General features: G+C 40.2%; 1 protein-coding gene across 3 annotated transcripts in view; it reads left to right on the top strand.

Moving 5' to 3' along the window:
* The window catches only part of SH3BP2 (SH3 domain binding protein 2), a 146199-nt gene that overhangs the window by 104474 nt on the left and 22403 nt on the right, over positions 1 to 19322 (top strand). For all 3 annotated transcript variants that reach the window (XM_077477899.1, XM_077477898.1, XM_077477896.1), the window contains 6 exons: positions 4405 to 4544; positions 10042 to 10144; positions 11942 to 12059; positions 12800 to 12870; positions 14233 to 14315; positions 17573 to 17632. In XM_077477899.1, the coding sequence (XP_077334025.1) occupies positions 4409 to 4544; positions 10042 to 10144; positions 11942 to 12059; positions 12800 to 12870; positions 14233 to 14315; positions 17573 to 17632 (571 nt within the window). In that variant the 5' untranslated portion in view covers positions 4405 to 4408. The remainder of the gene's footprint in view (positions 1 to 4404; positions 4545 to 10041; positions 10145 to 11941; positions 12060 to 12799; positions 12871 to 14232; positions 14316 to 17572; positions 17633 to 19322) is intronic.

The following is a 19322-nucleotide window of genomic DNA, read 5'->3' as shown; positions in this document are numbered from 1 at the left end:
GCAGAAAGGAGTGCAAATGCAGTCGCAGACAGGGTCGTCTCAGCCCCCTCCCTCACCTCTGCAGTCAGCAGCAGGAGATCCTGCACCTCTCTGTGCAGCCAAAGCACCCCCTTGTCTCCATGACTCCCAGACTCCGACAGCTGACACCAGCCCTCCTCTGGTGCTCCTCCAGACCCTGCACTTTCTTCCCAGCTCCGTGTCCAGCTTCTTTTTGGGAGTAGCACAAGGTAAGGGGGTGCACGGTGATGTAAGGAAGGGTGAGGACACTTGACTTCAGATGATGGGGGGCTCTGGACATCTAATCTTACAGATAGAACTGTCCCTTTGAGGGCAACCATAATGCCCACAATGAAATTGAGTTTGACAAAGCTGCTGTAAAATGTCTGATCTCCCATTGGCAGGATGAAACCAGGACAAAAAGCAGGAGGCTGAAACATGAAAACCAGAGGAAACACAAAATTAGAACAATATTTGGATTGTTGTCCATGGCAATCAGGTTTTTGTTCTGATAGAGAAACTATAAAATGTGTGTTAAGAAGAATACTGATAGGAGTTAGTAACTGCAATGTGGTTCTCATTGGCGGTGTTCCACTATTAATAAATCAGCTTCTATGAAGTGATGGCATAATTGTGTTGCTCCTAGTTCCACAAAGATCAACTTCTTTCTGATTAGAAAGAAACTTTGTGAACATGGAAAAAAAGTTTCTAAGCAGTAAGAGTTTAACGGTATTCAAACTAGTTTACTCTCAGTCTTGTCAATAACTTCTTTCATTCAAGTTGACTGTAAATGATGATTGGAGAGGAAACTTCTTAAAACAGATAATAGGAATGTTGTTATATGACAATCTTCTTTTCATACTGATGATCTATTAATATATTTGAGGATAATTCAGTATTGTAGTAAATTTACATTAGATGTTCATGTAGAGTTCAACACTGAACATAATTTTGGGTTTGCTAGGCCACTAGATCTCGTAACCGAGAGTGGATGAAAGAAGTGCATTAATAAAGTACATAAGGGAAAGGACACAATGGAAAGTTTAGCGTCTTTCTGTGTTACTGCACTCATGACAAACACCTTAATAGCATATCTTCTAACATCAAAAAGTTACAATAAGCCTGAAGTCTAATTATAGACATTTTTTTCTAGACATTTGCTGTAAGATTTAAATGTTGTCTGTGCCTCTATTCATGACATTTCCTCTACAACAAATGTGGTCAGAACTAAAATCTGCCAAATGGGAACACACAGAGCAATAACAGGTCCCAGCAACTCCTTGTGGCATAAGACTAGATCTTGTCCCAGACTGAAAGTTTTACTGGTACAGTAAGTTCAGACTAAACCTTGTGTCTGTGGTATAAATAAGTGTGTACCAGTAGATGGCTCTGGCAATTAGTCTTTCAAAGTGGTATCATAATGACATAGATGGCAGCCGTAATTGCTGGTCTGAACTGTTTTAGTAGAGGACAACCAGAACCCACCAAGACTGCATAGGGTTGTAACGGGCATATTTACTATCCCAGAGATGGAAACAGTGAGAAATAGTTCAATACAAAGAACTCCAAGAAGAGTAAACAGGTGAAGGAGCTCACTGGGGAATTTCCAGAGCCATAGGGTTCCAGGCAGAGGAAGTAGGGAAGTTTTAAAGCTTGGAAACTTGCAAACTCTGTATACCCATCTATGCATGTTTCCATGCAGGCTAATTTATCTTTGCATATTATTATTATTATTATTCAGGGTGTATATAGCGCCAACAGTTTGTGCATCATTATATACAGCAAAGCTCTCTGGGTAGGAAGAAAAGGGAAAATATTTTACAAATTTTTAAAGACAGGTCATTGTTCAATACTGCAAATGTTAAAGTACAATCATAAGTGATATTTCAGTTATATGTACAGGCGGACAGGTGAAGTCATCTTGCTTTTATATTTCTTGGTAACTCAAGTCAAGACATCACTTTGCCATAGTCGCTTGCTCTGTACCTGTCCATCTTGCAAATTTAGATGTTACTGCCTATTGTATGGTGTTCCTATTGCTCCTGTTTCTTTCTCTTTAATGTAATATAAAATCCTTCAGGGATTCTCTCATATTTAGTAAGCCAGGAACTTGACTTGGAATCAGCCTCTTGCAATCTCCCTATACAGAAGTAGAGAGAAGGGCAGGATAAGGGATCAGTCAGTTGTAATGCAGTGCTCAGACGCAAACAAGGAACATACTAAGGAGGAGAGAGCAGAGTAACAAAGAGATGACCTCATCAGTCTGCTTCTTCTCTTTCACTGTCCAGTCACATGAACAGAAAAGGGAAAGCCCTACTTGTATTACTTTAAGGAGTTGCAAAGGGTCAAGGTATTTTACATTCATGCATGTAAAAAACAAAAAAAACTATGTGTGCAGCAGCCCCCCCCCCCCCCCAATAGTTACCTGGGCCTCATTGCAATCCAGTGATGTGCACAAGAGCAGTGGCTCTCCTGGGTCTCTCCCTTCACACTGGCTGAGACAGCAGCGGGAGCCATTAGCTCCCACTAGTGTAAATCACAGCCAGTGAGCCAATGAGGAGAGAGCAGGGGCAGGGTTGAGCCACACTCCCTGTGTGACTGGACACACAGAGCAGAGGCTTGGGAGCCCCCATAGCAAGCTGCTTGCTATAGGGGTAGGAGGGAGGGGCCAGGAGTGCTGGCGGGGGACCCGAAAAGAGGAGGATCAGGGGCTGATCTTTGCATAACCACTGCACAGAGCAGGTAAGTATGACATCTTTGTTATTTAAAAGAAAAATCTGCTTCTAATATCACTTTAAGTGCAGCAGAGAAAAATCAGGTCTCCTTCTCTGCCAGGTAGGTCTGTGCTGTGTGTCATAGAAATATTCCCTTGGGTTCTGTACGCAAATCCACACTACGCCAAGATGTGTACTTCCAGAGTCTAAATGCACACAAAGCACAAAACAATTCCTTCATGCTTAAAAGCGCGTATCTATCAAGCTATTTGGTACAAGGAAACTGAAGTACTTCATAGCACCAGGTAGAATCAGGAACGATGCTGCTTCAAGCTGGAATCTCAAGTGTCTGTCCTTGGGGCCCAGACCCTTGGGCTTTTTATTCATCGGACGCAAAAAAAATGACAAACAGGAAGTGATTGCCCACAACAGGCAAGCACTTCCTCAGTACAAAAAACGACATCACAGGAAATGACATACATTTAAGGGGAGGGCACTCACGAGAGGAAGTGCACATGCCCTCTTTTAGTCAGCATGCAGCCCAGCCAATACTGTTTCAAAGTAAACAGTATCTAGTAAGCTCATTCTACTGGTTCTTACAGGCTTGAGACAATCTGCGGGGACATTGCTACTGGTGTTGCAATATATGGTACGAGTATATTAACAAGGCAGATACCAATGTCCTCTTATTAAAGCAGATATGTATCCAAAAGGGATAACATAGCCACACAGAGATAAAATAATATGTTTATCTCGTTATGTGGACTTCACTTCTCTAATGCGCATAGTCATTTGAAGGCAAGAAGCCCAGCGCATTGCGCTTGGTACCTACAAACTGACAAACATCCACAGACACAGAGAACGCTTCTCAAATCCCATGAGAAAGTTTTCATACTGACCGTTTTTACCACTGGTCTCAATTTAACCCAAGTGCGCTCTGCTAGAGTGCTCCTCAATTAAATCAGACACAGGGAGACAGATGACAATCTATAAAACACAAATCCTAGAATAAAATCTTCACATAAATGTCATACAATCAAATGTCCACAACATGTGTAAATCTAAGAACTGGATGGACAGAAATACAAATTCTTCGGCATGCAAATCAGTTCCCACAAATGTACTTTATCTGTGTATTTAGCTGTTTGAATAGTTCAGCATTAACTCTCTGGCATTAGCATAATCAACAACCATAATATCTGGTTTCAGTGCTCTAACCCTTTGACCTCTAACTAAGGTTTCCAAGGTGAATGTTCTGATAAATCAGTTTAATAAATAAGTGCCAAGTTACTGTAGAAACCTCATACAAGCCTTATATTTGTATATTAAACATTGTACCGTTACTTCACAGTATATTCATAAGGTAACAGTGCTTTATTTCATATCATCATTTCATAAAATAAAATTAGTAACACAAGTTGAAAATTACCCTTGTAGATCGCAATGCCCTGCTTTTATTTGTTTTTACCTGGCGTTACGCCACAGGGAGAGAACAAAAGGTTATAAAAACATGCAAGCTTGGCTGACCAGCCGCCAGTATGTATATAGCTGAAATTGAAAGCCCGATAGACAAGGAAGTAAAAAACTATTAACATTTCCAAACATTAGACTATGCTACTAATTAACTTCTGCAAGGGAGGGAAAGGATGGCTTAAACCATCAGTTATTTTAAATGTGTTTTCATTTCTTGCAGAGATATGGCTTCTGGAGAACCCAAATGGCCAGTTCCAATGAGGGCAATTGGTGCCCAGAACCTACTGACATTGCCTGGTGGAGTCGCAATTGCAGGATACTTGCACAAAAGAGGAGGAAAACAGTTGCAGCTCTTTAAATGTAAGTTGCATAAAATATAATGTATGGTTGAACAATATAATATGGCTGTTTTATGAAAACTGTAACAAACTGAGCTGATGCTCATAGCAGCTATTTGGGATCTACATTACACCTAATAAGCTGCTGATTGGCTGCTAATAGCAGGTATTACCTAACTTTCTCCTACAATAAGTCATGTGGTAGGGATTTTTAAGGTGCTGAAGACAAATTAAAATTATATGATAAAATCAAATAATTTTTATTATACAAATTTCAAAATGTTAAAATCAAAATGATTTTATGTATAAAACCAAAAGTGACAATTTCATACGGTCGTCGTATATGTACAGTGATTTCTGCTCTGCATGTTTCACCAGGAATATGGCTTCTTCAGGAGACTCATGAAGCCCTGTACACAGTATTCCTATAAAGGAATGAAAAAGTTGCATTATTGACTCAATTTCATACAATTTCATACATGGCTAATAGTCTATAATCATTATGTATGAGAATTTTTTTTGTATCCAGAAGCATGTATAAACAACTTCTTAATTAAACGGATCATCTGATGGAAAATCTCACTGAATGTGAACACGATTAGCGGAAGATGAAAACGCCTATTGGACTGCTCTGTGGAGTATTAGTGTGCCATAGAAGGAATAATGTCCATTAATGGAATAACTGTGTTCACATTCAGGGTGACATTTTCCATCAGATGACCTGTTTAATTATTGAGTTGTTTATTTTTAATCATTAAGTATGAGATATTTTCTGTACCCAGAAGCATGACACTGTGTACAGGGCTTTGTGCGCTCCTGGAGAAGCCATATTCCTGGTGAAACATGTAGAGTGGAAACCACTGTAAATATTTGATGATCGTATAAAATTGTTACTTTTGGTTTTATGCATAAAATTATTTTGATTTTAAATCTTTGAAATTTGTATAATATTTTTTTTTACTTTATCATATAGTCATAATTTCATGGGACCTTCAGGACCCTAAAAAAAACTTTTTTTTCTTATCATATGATTGTTTAACAAGTTTGGGATGTGGTGTTTTTATTCTTGCACCTCTAGACAACTCTCTTTCAAATCTGTCTTTCCTCTAGTTCACACATGAATATCATTCTTTATTTGCCAGCTTTTCTTGATATAAGTGTACATCTGTCCTTTCATGCGAGTTAAAGCTTAAAGTGGAGCTCCACCCAAAAGGTGAAGCTCCGCTTGTTTGCACGCTCCTCCACTGCCACAAGGCACTTTTTGACAGGTACCCGCTCCCACTTCCTGGTAAGATCTACGTCATGTTCGGCCCCTCCTACTTCCCCACGCAGCCTTCTGGGACCTGTGTGTGTCCCAGAAGGTTACAGGACCATTCAGAAAGTGCAGCGCGACTTGCACATGTGTAGTAGGAAACTGGCTGTGAAGCCTACCAGTTTCCCTTACTTGCAATGCCGGCGCCTGCACCTGAAGCAGATGGACGAATCGGCTTAAGGTGCCAACATTGCAGGATTCCTGAACAGTGTCCTTATATTAAAAGTTAGCAGCTACGGTTTTTGTAGCAGCTATCTTTTCATTGGATTTTTTTTACAGACTGGAACTCCACTTTAACCCAATGTAGATATGAAAGACACAAATGAATGCAGAAGTGTATTCAGTAATGCACTATTTAAATGTATTTTTAATGCAGACAATGGGGTAGATTTACTGAGTACAAAATCTGGTGCAACTGTGCATGGTAGCCATCTAGCTTCTAACTTCACTTTGTTCAATTAAGCTTTGACAAAAAACCGGAAGCTGATTGGTTTCTATGCAGAGCTGCATCAGATTTTGTGCACTTCAGTTTTAGTAAATCATCCCCATTGTGCATTTGGGCCAGCACTCATGCTCTCATGGCTGTCAAATTGGGAGCAGCAGCTGTGTCCACGCAGCCACTGTGTCCAATCTGACATGAATAGGACTGCCTGTGCATCCCCAAACATGGCCCTCACACAGGTATACACTGTAATACATCCATGTGTATGAGGCCTAGTATGTACCTCTTGCAGTCCCTGTACAGCAAAGCTCAGACTAACAGAAAGATTTAATCGGTTGGTGTCAGTAGGGCAGTGGGCGGTGTCAGTAGTATTTTAATTTTACATTTTTTATTACAATATTATTATTATTTTTTTTTTTTTATTGCTTTTGTTTACTTTTTTTTTTTTTTAGGAGCCACATTATGGGTCTTTAGACCCTTGATATTTCACCAAACAGAACCCTGATGTCTCACTTTTGAAACAGAGAAAGAAACTGAGGAAACAGAGATTCCCCAGTCCTTTTCTCTGCAGCCTGCAGTAAACATAGTTTACTATGCTTCAGTTAAGAATGAAGACAGGAGAGATCAGTACAGATCACTCACTGTGTTCATTCAGAAAAGGAAGGGGCCAATAAATTAAATATTTACCAGGCCCATCCACGCTCCGGGGGGGGCGACAGGAAGCACGGGAATTGGCACCTCATGGGGGATTAGGGTGTGCCCAGGCACACCCGGCACATCATATGCATACACCTATGGATATGTAGTTGTTAAATTGCTCTTTACTGAGTATGTGATGTGCTGGAGATTTCTGTGAATTCTGGATATCGGTCAAACCTGACTGGGGTTAAAATGTTGCCCTTCAAAACTTAAGTAAAAAGTTTTGATTGGACATACACATTTTATTTCCACTAAATGTGAAATAAGAATAAAAAGCCAATTCGAGAAATATTGGGTCTTGCGTCCTCATACTATTTACCCAATTTACCCATACAATCATTTAAAATCCTAACATGTTTAAGAAGATTTCTAATTGAAAAATGCTGAGATCTTTCTTAGCTGCCACGCAGGATGAGGAGAAATAAGCCTTCTTGTCATGGCTGCAATAGGCAAGCATAGCTGGGAAATCAGATTTTGTAATTTTTCTTGCAAAGTCTTAGACATGTAAATGGCAAGACATATTTTAAAATTCCCAGCATTACACAAAAACTGAAATGTCAGCTTTGTGTGGGCTGACCCAGTTACTTTGATCATTTGCAAAGTGAACTGACATTTATTTTTATTTTTTTTCATTAAGTTTGTTTTTACTTGTGTATCTAGTCAGCTTTGTGACCTGAAATGAAACAACATAGGTGCAGAGCAGCCATTAGGAACGTTTTGTGATGCTCAGTAGATTAACCATATGTCTATGTGGTCATTTTCTGCAGACACCGAGAAGCAGCATAGAGAAACACAGCTGAGCTCTCAGTTCCTGCATTAAATTTACTTTGTTCAATATGCTGTACATTATTTTTTTAACCCATGTTTGTGGTTAGCCAAAATGTAAGATCTCATCTTGTGATTTTTTTTCATAGGTCTTAGGATAGGTAAAATTACTAGATATTAGAGGTGTAAATTGGGGGCTAACTCTAGTCAATATCTTCCTGTTATGGACTTATCTCCTGGTATTAACTATTGCAAGAAGATCATTTCTGAAGCGTTTATTCACCCAAACCAATCAGATTTTATTCTAGAAAAGACAAGTTCATCCCACGTTTAAAGATTGATCTACTCAAATTTCTGGGGCTCCACTGGCAAGTTTTCGCTGCTGCAGTTTTTGTCTTATTTCTGCCCACTTTGGTGGAAGTGTTCTCACGTAACATAAGAAGTTTCCACTCTTTTTGAGCCATTCTCCATTATTTCATATAAAGATAGAATCCAATAGGGAGAATGGGACACTGTAATAGCTGTGACAGATATGCTTGATTGTGAACTCAAGGATAAAGATCTTGCCACTAGACCTACAGGAAACCATTAGGACGTCTGTGTAAACCTACCTTGTAGGAAAATATATTTACATCTTTCTATACTAGTGTCAACTCCTGGTAGCAACACCCAACTGGGACAGAGGCTTTTGGAAGGGACTGCAGTGTAGCCTCTTGTCTACTGTCTATGGGCCCTGGCTTTTGAGGGAGCACTACCCTTTAGGACAGGGGTAGGGAACATCGGCTCTCCAGCTGTTTTGAAACTACAAGTCCCACGAGACATTGCAAGACCCTGACAATCACAGGCATGACTCCCAGAGGCAGAGGCATGATGGGATTTGTAGTTTCAAAACAGCTGGAGAGCCAAGGTTCCCTACCCCTGCTTTAGGAGGTGTGTGCCTAGGGGACCCTTGGAGTGATCTTGCTGCGGATTCGGGTACATGTCTTCCCGAAACACACAGACTGGGAATTTAGGCCCAGGACACATATTTGGGTCTTTTGTGTCCAAACAAGTAATGACTGCTTTAGACTGTGAGACTCAGAGTAGCTGTTAAAACCACTTGATGACCGCCTAACTGTAAATACATGTCATTACTTTGAAGTTAAATTACCAGGGTTATGGCAGTATCGTTAATTACAGATAGCATCTGGCTTTCATATAAAAGTGGTCTCAGTGGCACATTTGCAGCGAGATTACTGTTATAGGCAGCGAGAGAGGTACCCCCTCCCACTGCTTCCTGATGCGGGTTTACCGAAGCTGGGTTACTGAAGACGTTTTTTTATTTTATTTTTTTTGCTTTTAAAGGTAAATTAGAGATCTGGGGTCTTTTTGACCCCAGATCTCTCAATAAAGAGGACCTGACATGCTTATTTCTATTACAAGGGATGTTTAAAGTCCTTGTAATAGGAAAAAAAGTAATAAAAAAAATAAATAAATAAAATAAAAGGGACAGTGCAAAAATAAAAGTAAAAATAAATAAGGAAAAAAAATTAAAGCACCCCATCCCTCCAAGCTTACGCACAGAAGCAAACACATAGTTAAGTTGTGCCTGCACATGTAAACAGTATTTAAAGCACACATGTGAGGTATCACTGTGATAGAGCAAGAGCAATAATTCTAGCACAAGACCTCCTCTGTAACTCTAAACAGGTAACCTGTAAAAAAATGTTAACGCATCGTCTATGGAGATTTTTAAGTACTGTAGTTTGTCGCCATTCCACAAGCTTGCACAATTTTAAAGCATGACATGTTAGGTATCTATTTACTCGGCATAACATCATCTATCACATAATACAAAACTGGACCAACTTTACTGTTTTTTTTTTGTTTTGTTTTTTAATTCATTAAAGTCATTTTATTCTCTAGGGTCTCTGCTAAAAAAAAATCTTAGTAATTTTCTAGCAAAAAATACAGATTTTAACGTAAACAACAAATGTCAAAAAAAGGCCTGGTCTTAAAGTGGTTGTAAACCCTTACAACCAACTTTGACCTACAGGTAAGCCTAGATTAAGGCTTACCTGTAGGTCCAAGAAACATCTCCTAAACCTACACGGTTTAGGAGATATTTGCCGAAAGACAGGCACTGCTGTCTTTGTGAAGTTACCTGCCAAGCATGCAGTGTTGGAAGGACTGGGAAGCACTGATTTAGTATGACCAGATTGCACTGTTGTGGTATTTATATATGCTAGCAAGTGCGTGTAGAGTCACAGAGGTTAGCTATGAAAACGTAACTAACATCAGCTGTTATCTTTCTTTCACCAGGGCCCTTAAGATATGTTATTATACACAAAGGCTGTGTGTACTACTTCAAATCCAGCACCTCCTCATCCTCACAAGGAGCCTTCTCACTAAATGGCTACAACAGGTAAGTGCTTATAAATCCTACTAATACAGAATAAACACTATATCGTCAAAAATGTAACCCCCTGTGCACAAAGCCAGCTCCATGAAGGCATGGAAAAATGAACTTGGTGTGGAGGAACTCCCAAGTGGCTTGTACAAAGTCTTAATCTTAACCCTACTGAACAAATTTGGGATAAACTGGAATGTTGATTGCAAGTTTGGTCTTCTTATCCAATACAGTGTCTCACAAACATACGTTAAAATCTTGTGGAAAGCCTTCCCAAAAGATCAGGAGAGTGGAGACTATTCCAGCTGTAAGGAAAGAGAGAAGAGCAACTCTATATAAATGCCCATGGCTTTGGAAAGTTAGTTCCTTCAAGCTCATAGAATTATGATGGTCCGATGTCCACAAACTTGTGGATGCACAGTTTAATTGTGGTTAGCTGAGTAAAAAAGCAAGAAGGAATATGAAGCCTATTCCTAATGTAGTGAAAGGTGCCCCTATGCCCCTGTGACCAACTTTGCATCAATAATCGCTGGCTATAGCACAGATACAACCCAACTACACAACCATTTGGCTAACATGCATGTAGCTGTTTGTGAGTTTCTTAACTAGCATGTTTACAAGTTATATAATATAAACCCTTGGTGCCTAACTTGTGGCCCTTTGGTATTTTCAGGACCCTAGTAGTTAGACGTGACATTGGAACCATTGGTTTGTAAAAGGGGGTAATAGCAGTCTTACACATCATGTCCCCAGTCTCCAACCCTGTAGCATATTTACAGCCTCTGACCATCATTTTCTCAGGTATGTCAGCAGTTTCTGACTTATTAAAGTGGTTATTAACCCACTTTAAGAAATGTACATAATCCGTTCTGTCTCTAATGCGGTGCACCCATGTCTCTGATACGGGGGGGGGGGGGGGCACTGCATTAGAGACAGAAAGGATAATATACAGATATATATGTTATTCCTGCAGCAGGATGGGCAGCACTATCAATAGGTGACACCGAGGGGGGTTTGGCAGGGAAGACACAGAAGAGCAGGCTGTGGGTGACGTAGGCATGTAAACTGACCATGGTGTCAAGGCTTAGCAGCCATGATTATCGTGGTCAGTTTACGGGGGGAAGAGGAGAAACTGGCAGGATCAGCCAGGTTTTTTAGGTGTTACAAGGGTTCAAATTACACAGCACAAGCACTGTGCTGTAAAAAAAAGGCTTTAAAGGAGCGGGATCTAGGTGAGGTCAGGGGCTGCAGTTGATAGTATGACACTAGTTTGGCTTCTATGGAGCAGGACATATGAAGCAACTATTAATAGGAGTGCTAGCAGTCAGTTCTTTTAAAACCTCATTAGTATGCATTTGAACACAATGGCACATGGGACTTCCTTCATGGTGTGTCAAGGTAAAAATGAAATTTAATTAGTATATACCGTACAAGAGTTGCGGTTCCTTCCAAAAAGTGTTAACACACTTGTTTTACAGTCTCATCGACTCTGTTTAATTAACTGGACAGTCCATCAGCTTAGTTACTGTAGACCACATTAGCTTATAACCAACATGTCCAGTATTCTGAAAAACAAAATCAGATCGAGGTGTTGACGACTGCGAACGTGAAGCTGTATCAAACTTTTCTTGACCATAAAAGTTTTTAAATGCAGTCTCTAAAAATCTGGAAACATTATGAGGACAAAACTTAATTCATATATCATCAGACCCTTAACTGTTTTTTTATAAATTATCTACAGATTGGAAGCCAAACAGGAGCACCTGCAAATGATACCTACTTTTAATTCACATTCTTTATCACTTTCCCTAGGGTAATGAGGGCAGCAGAAGAGACCACATCAAATAATGTTTTCCCCTTCAAGATGGTGCATATTAGCAAAAAACATCGAACATGGTATTTCTCAGCAGCATCTGAAGAGGAGCGGAAGGTAGGTCCATCTGTCAGCAGTAAGACAAGGAGATTTTATTTCATGTTCACACTGATGTACCAAAATATCAATACTGACACCTGTTTCCAAATGCATGGTTTCATTTAATGATTACCTGATTTCCCCCCTAGTTGAAGCTGAAATAGTGTTTCTTCATCTACTTATTTCAAGAACTTCTACTGGGACGTGGAAATAGGGAGAGTCAATTACTTGGATATACCTATAAGGGCAAAAGTACAAAACATAATTTGCTAATAAGGTAGCTCGAAAACAGCAGAAATCCAGTTAACTTCTTAAGTTCTTGTTGACAACAGGCAGCTAACAACACACTGCCTCTGCTACGCAGTAACCCATAGTACTGTTGTCAGAAATGTCTAGTTTTCTTCTCTTTGACTACAGAATACTTCCCCATCTTCTTATCTCCAAAATATAATACAGAGGTGTTGAGTAGTCCAGAGGAGAACATGCAAGGTGGAAAAGTACTCAATGAGCTACTAATGCTATCCAGTGCTGGGGCAGTACAGTTATGTCTGCATGAAATAAATGCTCAACTATTCGCAAAGTAGTGTGATCCCTGTATGCAATTCAGACTAGTGTATTCCGTTTAGTCATCTGTTTTGCAATTGTAATTAATTGTTCCACCATATTTTTACACACATTGAGATTTGATCATGCTGCACTGTGTGGGTGAAATAAATATGTTAAAGGAGACGATAACAAAACAATAAATTCTGTTACAGAAATGGATGTTAGCCTTGAGGACGGAGATAGATCATTATCATGAGAAAAAAGAAACAGTTACCGACCTAAGGTATGTAGCGATGTGTACACCTAACCAAAAACACAACCCTTCCAATTATATATTTTAAACAAGTCAGAGAATAATAACAATGGTCTAATCCAGTGATATCCAACCTGCTGTCCGGGGGCCAGATTTGCTTGCCTTTATCTGGCCCTTGGGGCACTATTTCATCCACTGAAACCAACAATGTGGCATCATTTCCCCTCAATGACCCAGATGAAGAGACACACTATTCCTCCTAATGACACCAACAATTGGGCCCAATGACACCAATGATGGGGTACAGTTCCTCCCACTGAATCCACAGATAGATCATCGTTTTTTCCCCACTGATGATGGGACTTTTCCATTCCCAATAGCCACAGTCCGGCCTCCCTACAGTCTGAAGGCAGTAAACTGGTCCCTTGTTTGGAAAGTTTGGAGACCCCTAGTCTAATCTGCGGATTAGTCCTATAATTCCCCCTACTTGGAAGGTTTCCTTTATTTTTGCCCACCCATCTACTAGAGGTAAATGGATCGGAGTGGGGTATGAGGACACACAACCAAGCATCAATACTATTTGCTGTCTGGGTCCCTTTAGGGAGATTTGCTTTTACTTCCTGTCTTGAAAATTTATCAGGAAGTGAGTGGAAAAAAATTGTCCCCTTATAGAGTGGTCACTGGAAGAGTTGTTCCCATTGAAAAATGTACCTCTATTTCTGGTGACAACTGTAAAATTCAGTATTTCCCATTGTCACCGGGGAAAATAGAGAGGGCATACAGTATCTCAGTGGCAGGAACTCGGATATCAAACAAAACTGACAGGGGATTTATTCTTTCCCTAATCTATGCACGAGTTAAAAAAAAAAAGTAAAATTTTTGCCTATACAGTACATCCATTTAAGAGAACCAGTCAAGCTCTCCTACTAGAGCAAATTGGACTGGGGTATGATTTCCCATTGGCACCAGGGCAAAAGAAAAGGATATACGGTATCTCCCCAGGAATGCATACAGCAAACAATTTAACTAAAGGAAACTAAAAAAAAAAAAAAAAAATTTTGCCATACATACACTTTAAAGAGAACCAGTCGAATTTGGCCTTATGAATGAAATTGAATTATATTAAATCATTATAACTGTAAAAGCTAGCATATGAAAGATTTATATTTACATCTTTCATAAGTAACCCTCCACATTTATAGTAAAAGATTAATTCTTGCATAGCGTGTTTGTTTTCTTCAAACTGACACTGTTCAGCTTTATACAATTGTGAAGTTACAATGTAGTCAATACAATAAAAAAAACGATTATGATATCTGATTTCTAAACAAGAGAACAATTTGTTTTTTGCTACCTGTAGATGTATAACCTTCATGTACTTTCTCTTTCCAGTGAGAGTGGCTCAGACTCGGGTAGCTTCTATGGATCTGTGGAACGCCCTATCGCTATTAACTACGTACACAATCCGGCAGAAGGTAATCATTGATGTCTAATTTGTCTTCCCTTTCTTTTATGATGTACTTTACAGCAATTTTTAAGCCATTTTGGGAATGATGGGACTGTATAGGAGTACAGGGAATAGGAATGACGGGACTGTATATCGCATGTGATGACTCTGTTCGGCATGTGATGACTCTGTACGGCATGTGATGACTCTGTACGGCATGTGATGGCTCTATTTACGATGAAGGGAACATTATTACGATAGGGGTACTAGGTAATACACCAATTATGGGGGAGCAAAGCTCTGTCCATGTCTGAGGCGCTCTGGGCTTCATTATGAAAATACAAGGAGATGTGAATGGAAAGTTTTATTGTCTCATGTAAAAACCAAGATAGTCAATAAAATTATTCCTTCACAATGTTAGGTCTGATTTTATTTAATTTACTGTACCAGTAATGCATGGAATGCCTGCGTGCTGTCACATCTATATGTGTATTCTGCTTTATAAATATATTGTTTTCACTCTGGTAGATAGTAATATGTAGAGGACATTTACATACACAGAACTATCCGTGACTTCTCCTACCTTACTCACTGACTAAAGTGTTCTTATCTTTGCTGGGATTGGAACATGCTGCAGAGGAGAAGGGAGGAGAGAGAAGGGAGGGAGTGGGAGCAGCTACACTCTGTAAAGTCTCAGGAGAAAGCAGAGAGCCGATATCAATCAAGCAAAATGACATGAAAGTGGGTGGATCCAGACTCCAGAGCCAGACCATTGTCAGTATTACACTGTATGAAAGTTTGTAGCCCCTCCCATGGGTATTTAGCTTGAATTTAACAGAATGGGGGCACGTCTAAGAGGGCTGGAAGGATTTTTAGATATCAGCAGCTCACATAGAATAGATGTAAGCAAAAAAAAAAGGAAACCCATATTTCCCTTTTAATATACAATGTTCCGCCCAAACCTTGTGAACTTTAACCCCTTATGAGGAAAGACAGTGGGGTTGATTTACTAAAACTCAAAAGTGTATAATCTGGTGCTGTGCATGGCAGCCAATCAGCTTCTAACTTCAGCTTGTTAAGCTTTCACAATGAAAACCAGATTTTGTACTCTCCAATTTTAGTACATCAACCCTGGTGTGCACCCCTATTGTACAACTGATAATGAGATCCACCAGCACAGTACAGACAGGGTTCATTATTATAAATGTAACTCTACTACAGAGTTTTCCAAAGGTATTTGTCCTACTGCCCCCTTTTCAGGAAAAAAATTACACAGTGCCCCTCTGCAAAAAATTATCACTGCAACAGAAAGATGCAGTGATAAATTAGCATTCTTTTATGTATCCATATTTCTACCTAGGGGGCAAATGAAAGGAGATATACTCATCCGGTCCTCCCCTCCTCTCTGCACAAGGCCGGTCCCTGCAGCTCCTGCACCCCTGTGCTCTAGTGGCCTTTATTCCTGACATCTTTAAGCCCAGAGCAAAGTCCATATCCCTACTATGGACTTGAGGATACCAGGAACAGTCCCTCACTGGATCGTAGGGGAGAGGAGATTCAGGTAAATATATGGGTTTCTTTTCTCCCCTGGGCAAAATAAGCACTTAAAGTGGAGCTCCATCCAAAAGGGGAAGCTCCGCCATCTGTCTCCCCTGCCACATGGCACCTTTTGGAGGGGGGGAGTGGGTACCTGGTTTTGACAGGTACCTGCTCCCACTTCCGGCCCACTTCACTGCGGCGAAGTGAGACAGAAGTTCGGCCCCCTCCTCCTTCCCCCTACAGCCGGCCCATTCACAAATCACAGCGCGATTCACACATGAGCAGTAGGAAACCGGCTGTGAAGCCGCAAGGCTTCATTGGCGTTCTCCGTTAGCCAAGATGGAGGTGTCAGAATTCAAGAGCCGATTCAAGAATCGGCTCGGGTGAGGACACCGCTGGATCCCTGGACAGCTAAGTGCACGAACGGTAAGTGTTTGTAGCTGCTGACTTTAAATTTTTGGGGGTGGTGGCTGGAAACCCACTTTAACCTGTACAGTCCCACTGCAAGGAATATTTTTTTTTTCTGCCCAGAGTTGGGCTTTAGGAGTTGTCGTGGTCTTGACCACTGATTTGTTGTAATTTGCTCTTTTGTGTGGTATTGCCCACTTTAGGAAAAACTAATTTACAGCCCCCCCCCCTTTTTTTTTTCTTTTTTTTATTCTTTTTATGGAATTTAAAAGTTAAAGTATACAAAATTAAACCTATTGGGCATACCTGCAGTCCCCTTCTTAACAATACACAGCAGGGGAAATCTAAGTAGGATATTTTTTTTAAGCTATGCTTTGTAAATGGAATCATGTAACAAATATAAAGTAGGTGACATCCCAGTTTGGATGCAAAGATGGAAATAAAATTTAAGCTCACAGTGTTCAGGATAATCTTTATTGTTGGTGTGTGGAAAATGTTTGAGTCAGTCAATAACTAAAGAAATTATTAACCATGTAATAAAAAACAGGAATGTACTGCCCATATAACTTCCCGCTGTAAGTGATGTAATGTTGAGTAAGATTGCATTATTTGCTTTCTTTCATTTAACAGCAAACTAACGCAGACAATGATTTACTTCATTCCAATGTAAATACATCATAGTTTACAAATATATCATAGTTTGCTCTTTTGGAATGCATCTTTTCTTTAGCAAACTTCTGCCCAGTAATTCAATAAGGCCTTGCATTGAGGGACAGTAAAAAGACTCAGCCCCCCCCCCCCCAACAGTTCCTCTTTTAGCTGAAAAAGGCAGCAAGTGGGGGTGTTCACCAGCAGTGGCCCGGCCATATGGGACGCCACGCTAATTCATGTTCCCAACCCCTAATTTACATGCTGGACGCAGGGATTCCAATGGATGTTTTTTTTTTTTTTTTTAGAAGCCTGTGATTAGAGCCCGAGGCTCTAAATTGGCTTCAACAAAGTGTGGGCTCTGGGCGCAGAGGGGGCGAGGGGGGTATGGCAGCGGACGGACGACTTCTCTCTCCGAGATTGGCAATGCTTCTGTCCATAGCTGGCTCTGTTACCCCTCCATTCAGAGTGGAGAACACCCTAAGACAGGAAGCAGATCCACCAGGCTGAAAACATGAGGAAAGAGACCTAAAAACAGAAAATTCAGCCACCAGATTTATATTATATTAAGTTTTTGTTTTTGGGTTTATTACAGCTTTAGGATGAAAATCCATATTTTCTGCATACAAGCAACAGTACAATTGTGTTGCTTTAAAGCCAGACTACTAATCCCATTCCTTATCCTTACAGATAGCTGGCAGGATGAAGATGATGATGAGGAGGACTATGAAAGGCCAGATGCAGTAGAAGGTAAGCAAAAACTGTAAAAAATTATATGTATAAAAAATAAAAACTACTGACACCAATCTCTGCCCTACTGATACCCACATACATATATACACACACACACGTGTGTTTGAGCTTAGGGGTGCACAACCTAATGCAATACGCTGTGCTCACCTGGAGGGTGAGGGAGGGGGGAGTTGATAAAAATAAATAAAATAAAAAATAAATACCCTTACTTTTTGATGAACAATGGATCTCTAATAACACAGCATGTCAAGTAGCTTAACCACTTAAAGACCGTCTACCCCTTATATACTGGAGTAGGGTGGCTCTATTGGACAGAGGGGGAGCCAATCAGTGGGTCCAGTGGATCTGATGTCTGCCGGCCACCCTCAGTTGTTCCCCAGAGAGGCAGAACGGTGATCTGCTTATGTAAGCAAGGCAGATCGCTGTTCTGACAGGGGAGAGCAGGAACACAGATCTCTGTGTTCCCCCAGTCAGTCCTAGGGAAACACTTAACCCTTTGATCGCCCCTGATGTTAATCCTGCAAGTGTCATTAGTATAGTAACAGTACATATTTTTAGCACTGATTACTGTAATACTGGTCCCCAAAAAAGTGTCAAAAGTGTCAGGTGTCTCACTTACCCGCCGCAATGACGCAGTTCCGCTAAAAATCACTGATTGCCTCTACTAGTAAAAGTACATAAATAAAAATGCCATAAAAATATCCAGTAGTTTGTAGATAATGTAACTTGTGTAAAAAACAATCAATATATGCTTATTGGGATTTTATTACCAAATATATGTAGCAGAATACATAATGACCTAAATTGATATAGAAATTTGATTTTGCACTTTTTGTTTATTGGATATGTTTTATATAGTAAAAAATTTTTATTTTTTTTTATTGTCGCTCTTTTTTTGTTTATATCTCAACAAATAAAAACCACAGAGGTGATCAAATACCACCAAAAATATAGCTCTATTTGTGGGGGAAAAAAGGACATACATTATATTTGGTCACCGTTTCACAAAAAATGGCCTGGTGAGGAAGGGGGTAAAACATTCCGGGGGTGAAGTGGTTAATAAGCCTTTATAACACTGACTGGAACTGTTACCAAAAATGTGTATAGCCATCCAAAAAATTATGAAGTAATTCAGTATTCTTGCAGTCTTCCACCCCTGTTTTGGGCAATGGCATAGGGAAGGTGACGACAGTGGGTAAAGCCTACAGATGTGCACAATTCATGCCACAGCTACCCCTTCCTGGCTGCAAAACTAGACTACAAGTTATAATTCACAAGTTTCTGTGGCTTGACCTAGATACAATTGCTAATGTCCATTTAGATTGCAGGCACTACCCCCCCCCACCCCCCACCCCCCCCAAATAGGATTTTCAATACTGCTTACCTGTAAAACCCTTTTCTTGGAGTACATCACGGGACACAGAGCAGCCATAGTAATTACTATGTGGGTTATATGCCACCTATAGGTGAGTGGACACTGGCACACTCAAAAGACAGGAAGTCCCCCTCTATATAACCCTTCCCATACAGGAAGTACCTCTGTTTTTTAGCAAAGCAATGTATATTCCAACAAGAGGGGAGGGACCTCTCTGTCCCGTGATGTACTCCAAGAAAATGATTTTTACAGGTAAGCTGTATTAAAAATCTTATTTTCTTTATCGTACATCATGGGACACAGAGCAGCCAT

Source organism: Lithobates pipiens, unplaced genomic scaffold (assembly GCF_037356315.1).
Source record: "Lithobates pipiens isolate NorthernLeopardFrog02 unplaced genomic scaffold, aLitPip1_a1.2 Scaffold_13, whole genome shotgun sequence".
Lineage (NCBI taxonomy): Eukaryota > Metazoa > Chordata > Amphibia > Anura > Ranidae > Lithobates > Lithobates pipiens.
This window is presented reverse-complemented; position numbering and strand designations above follow the sequence as displayed.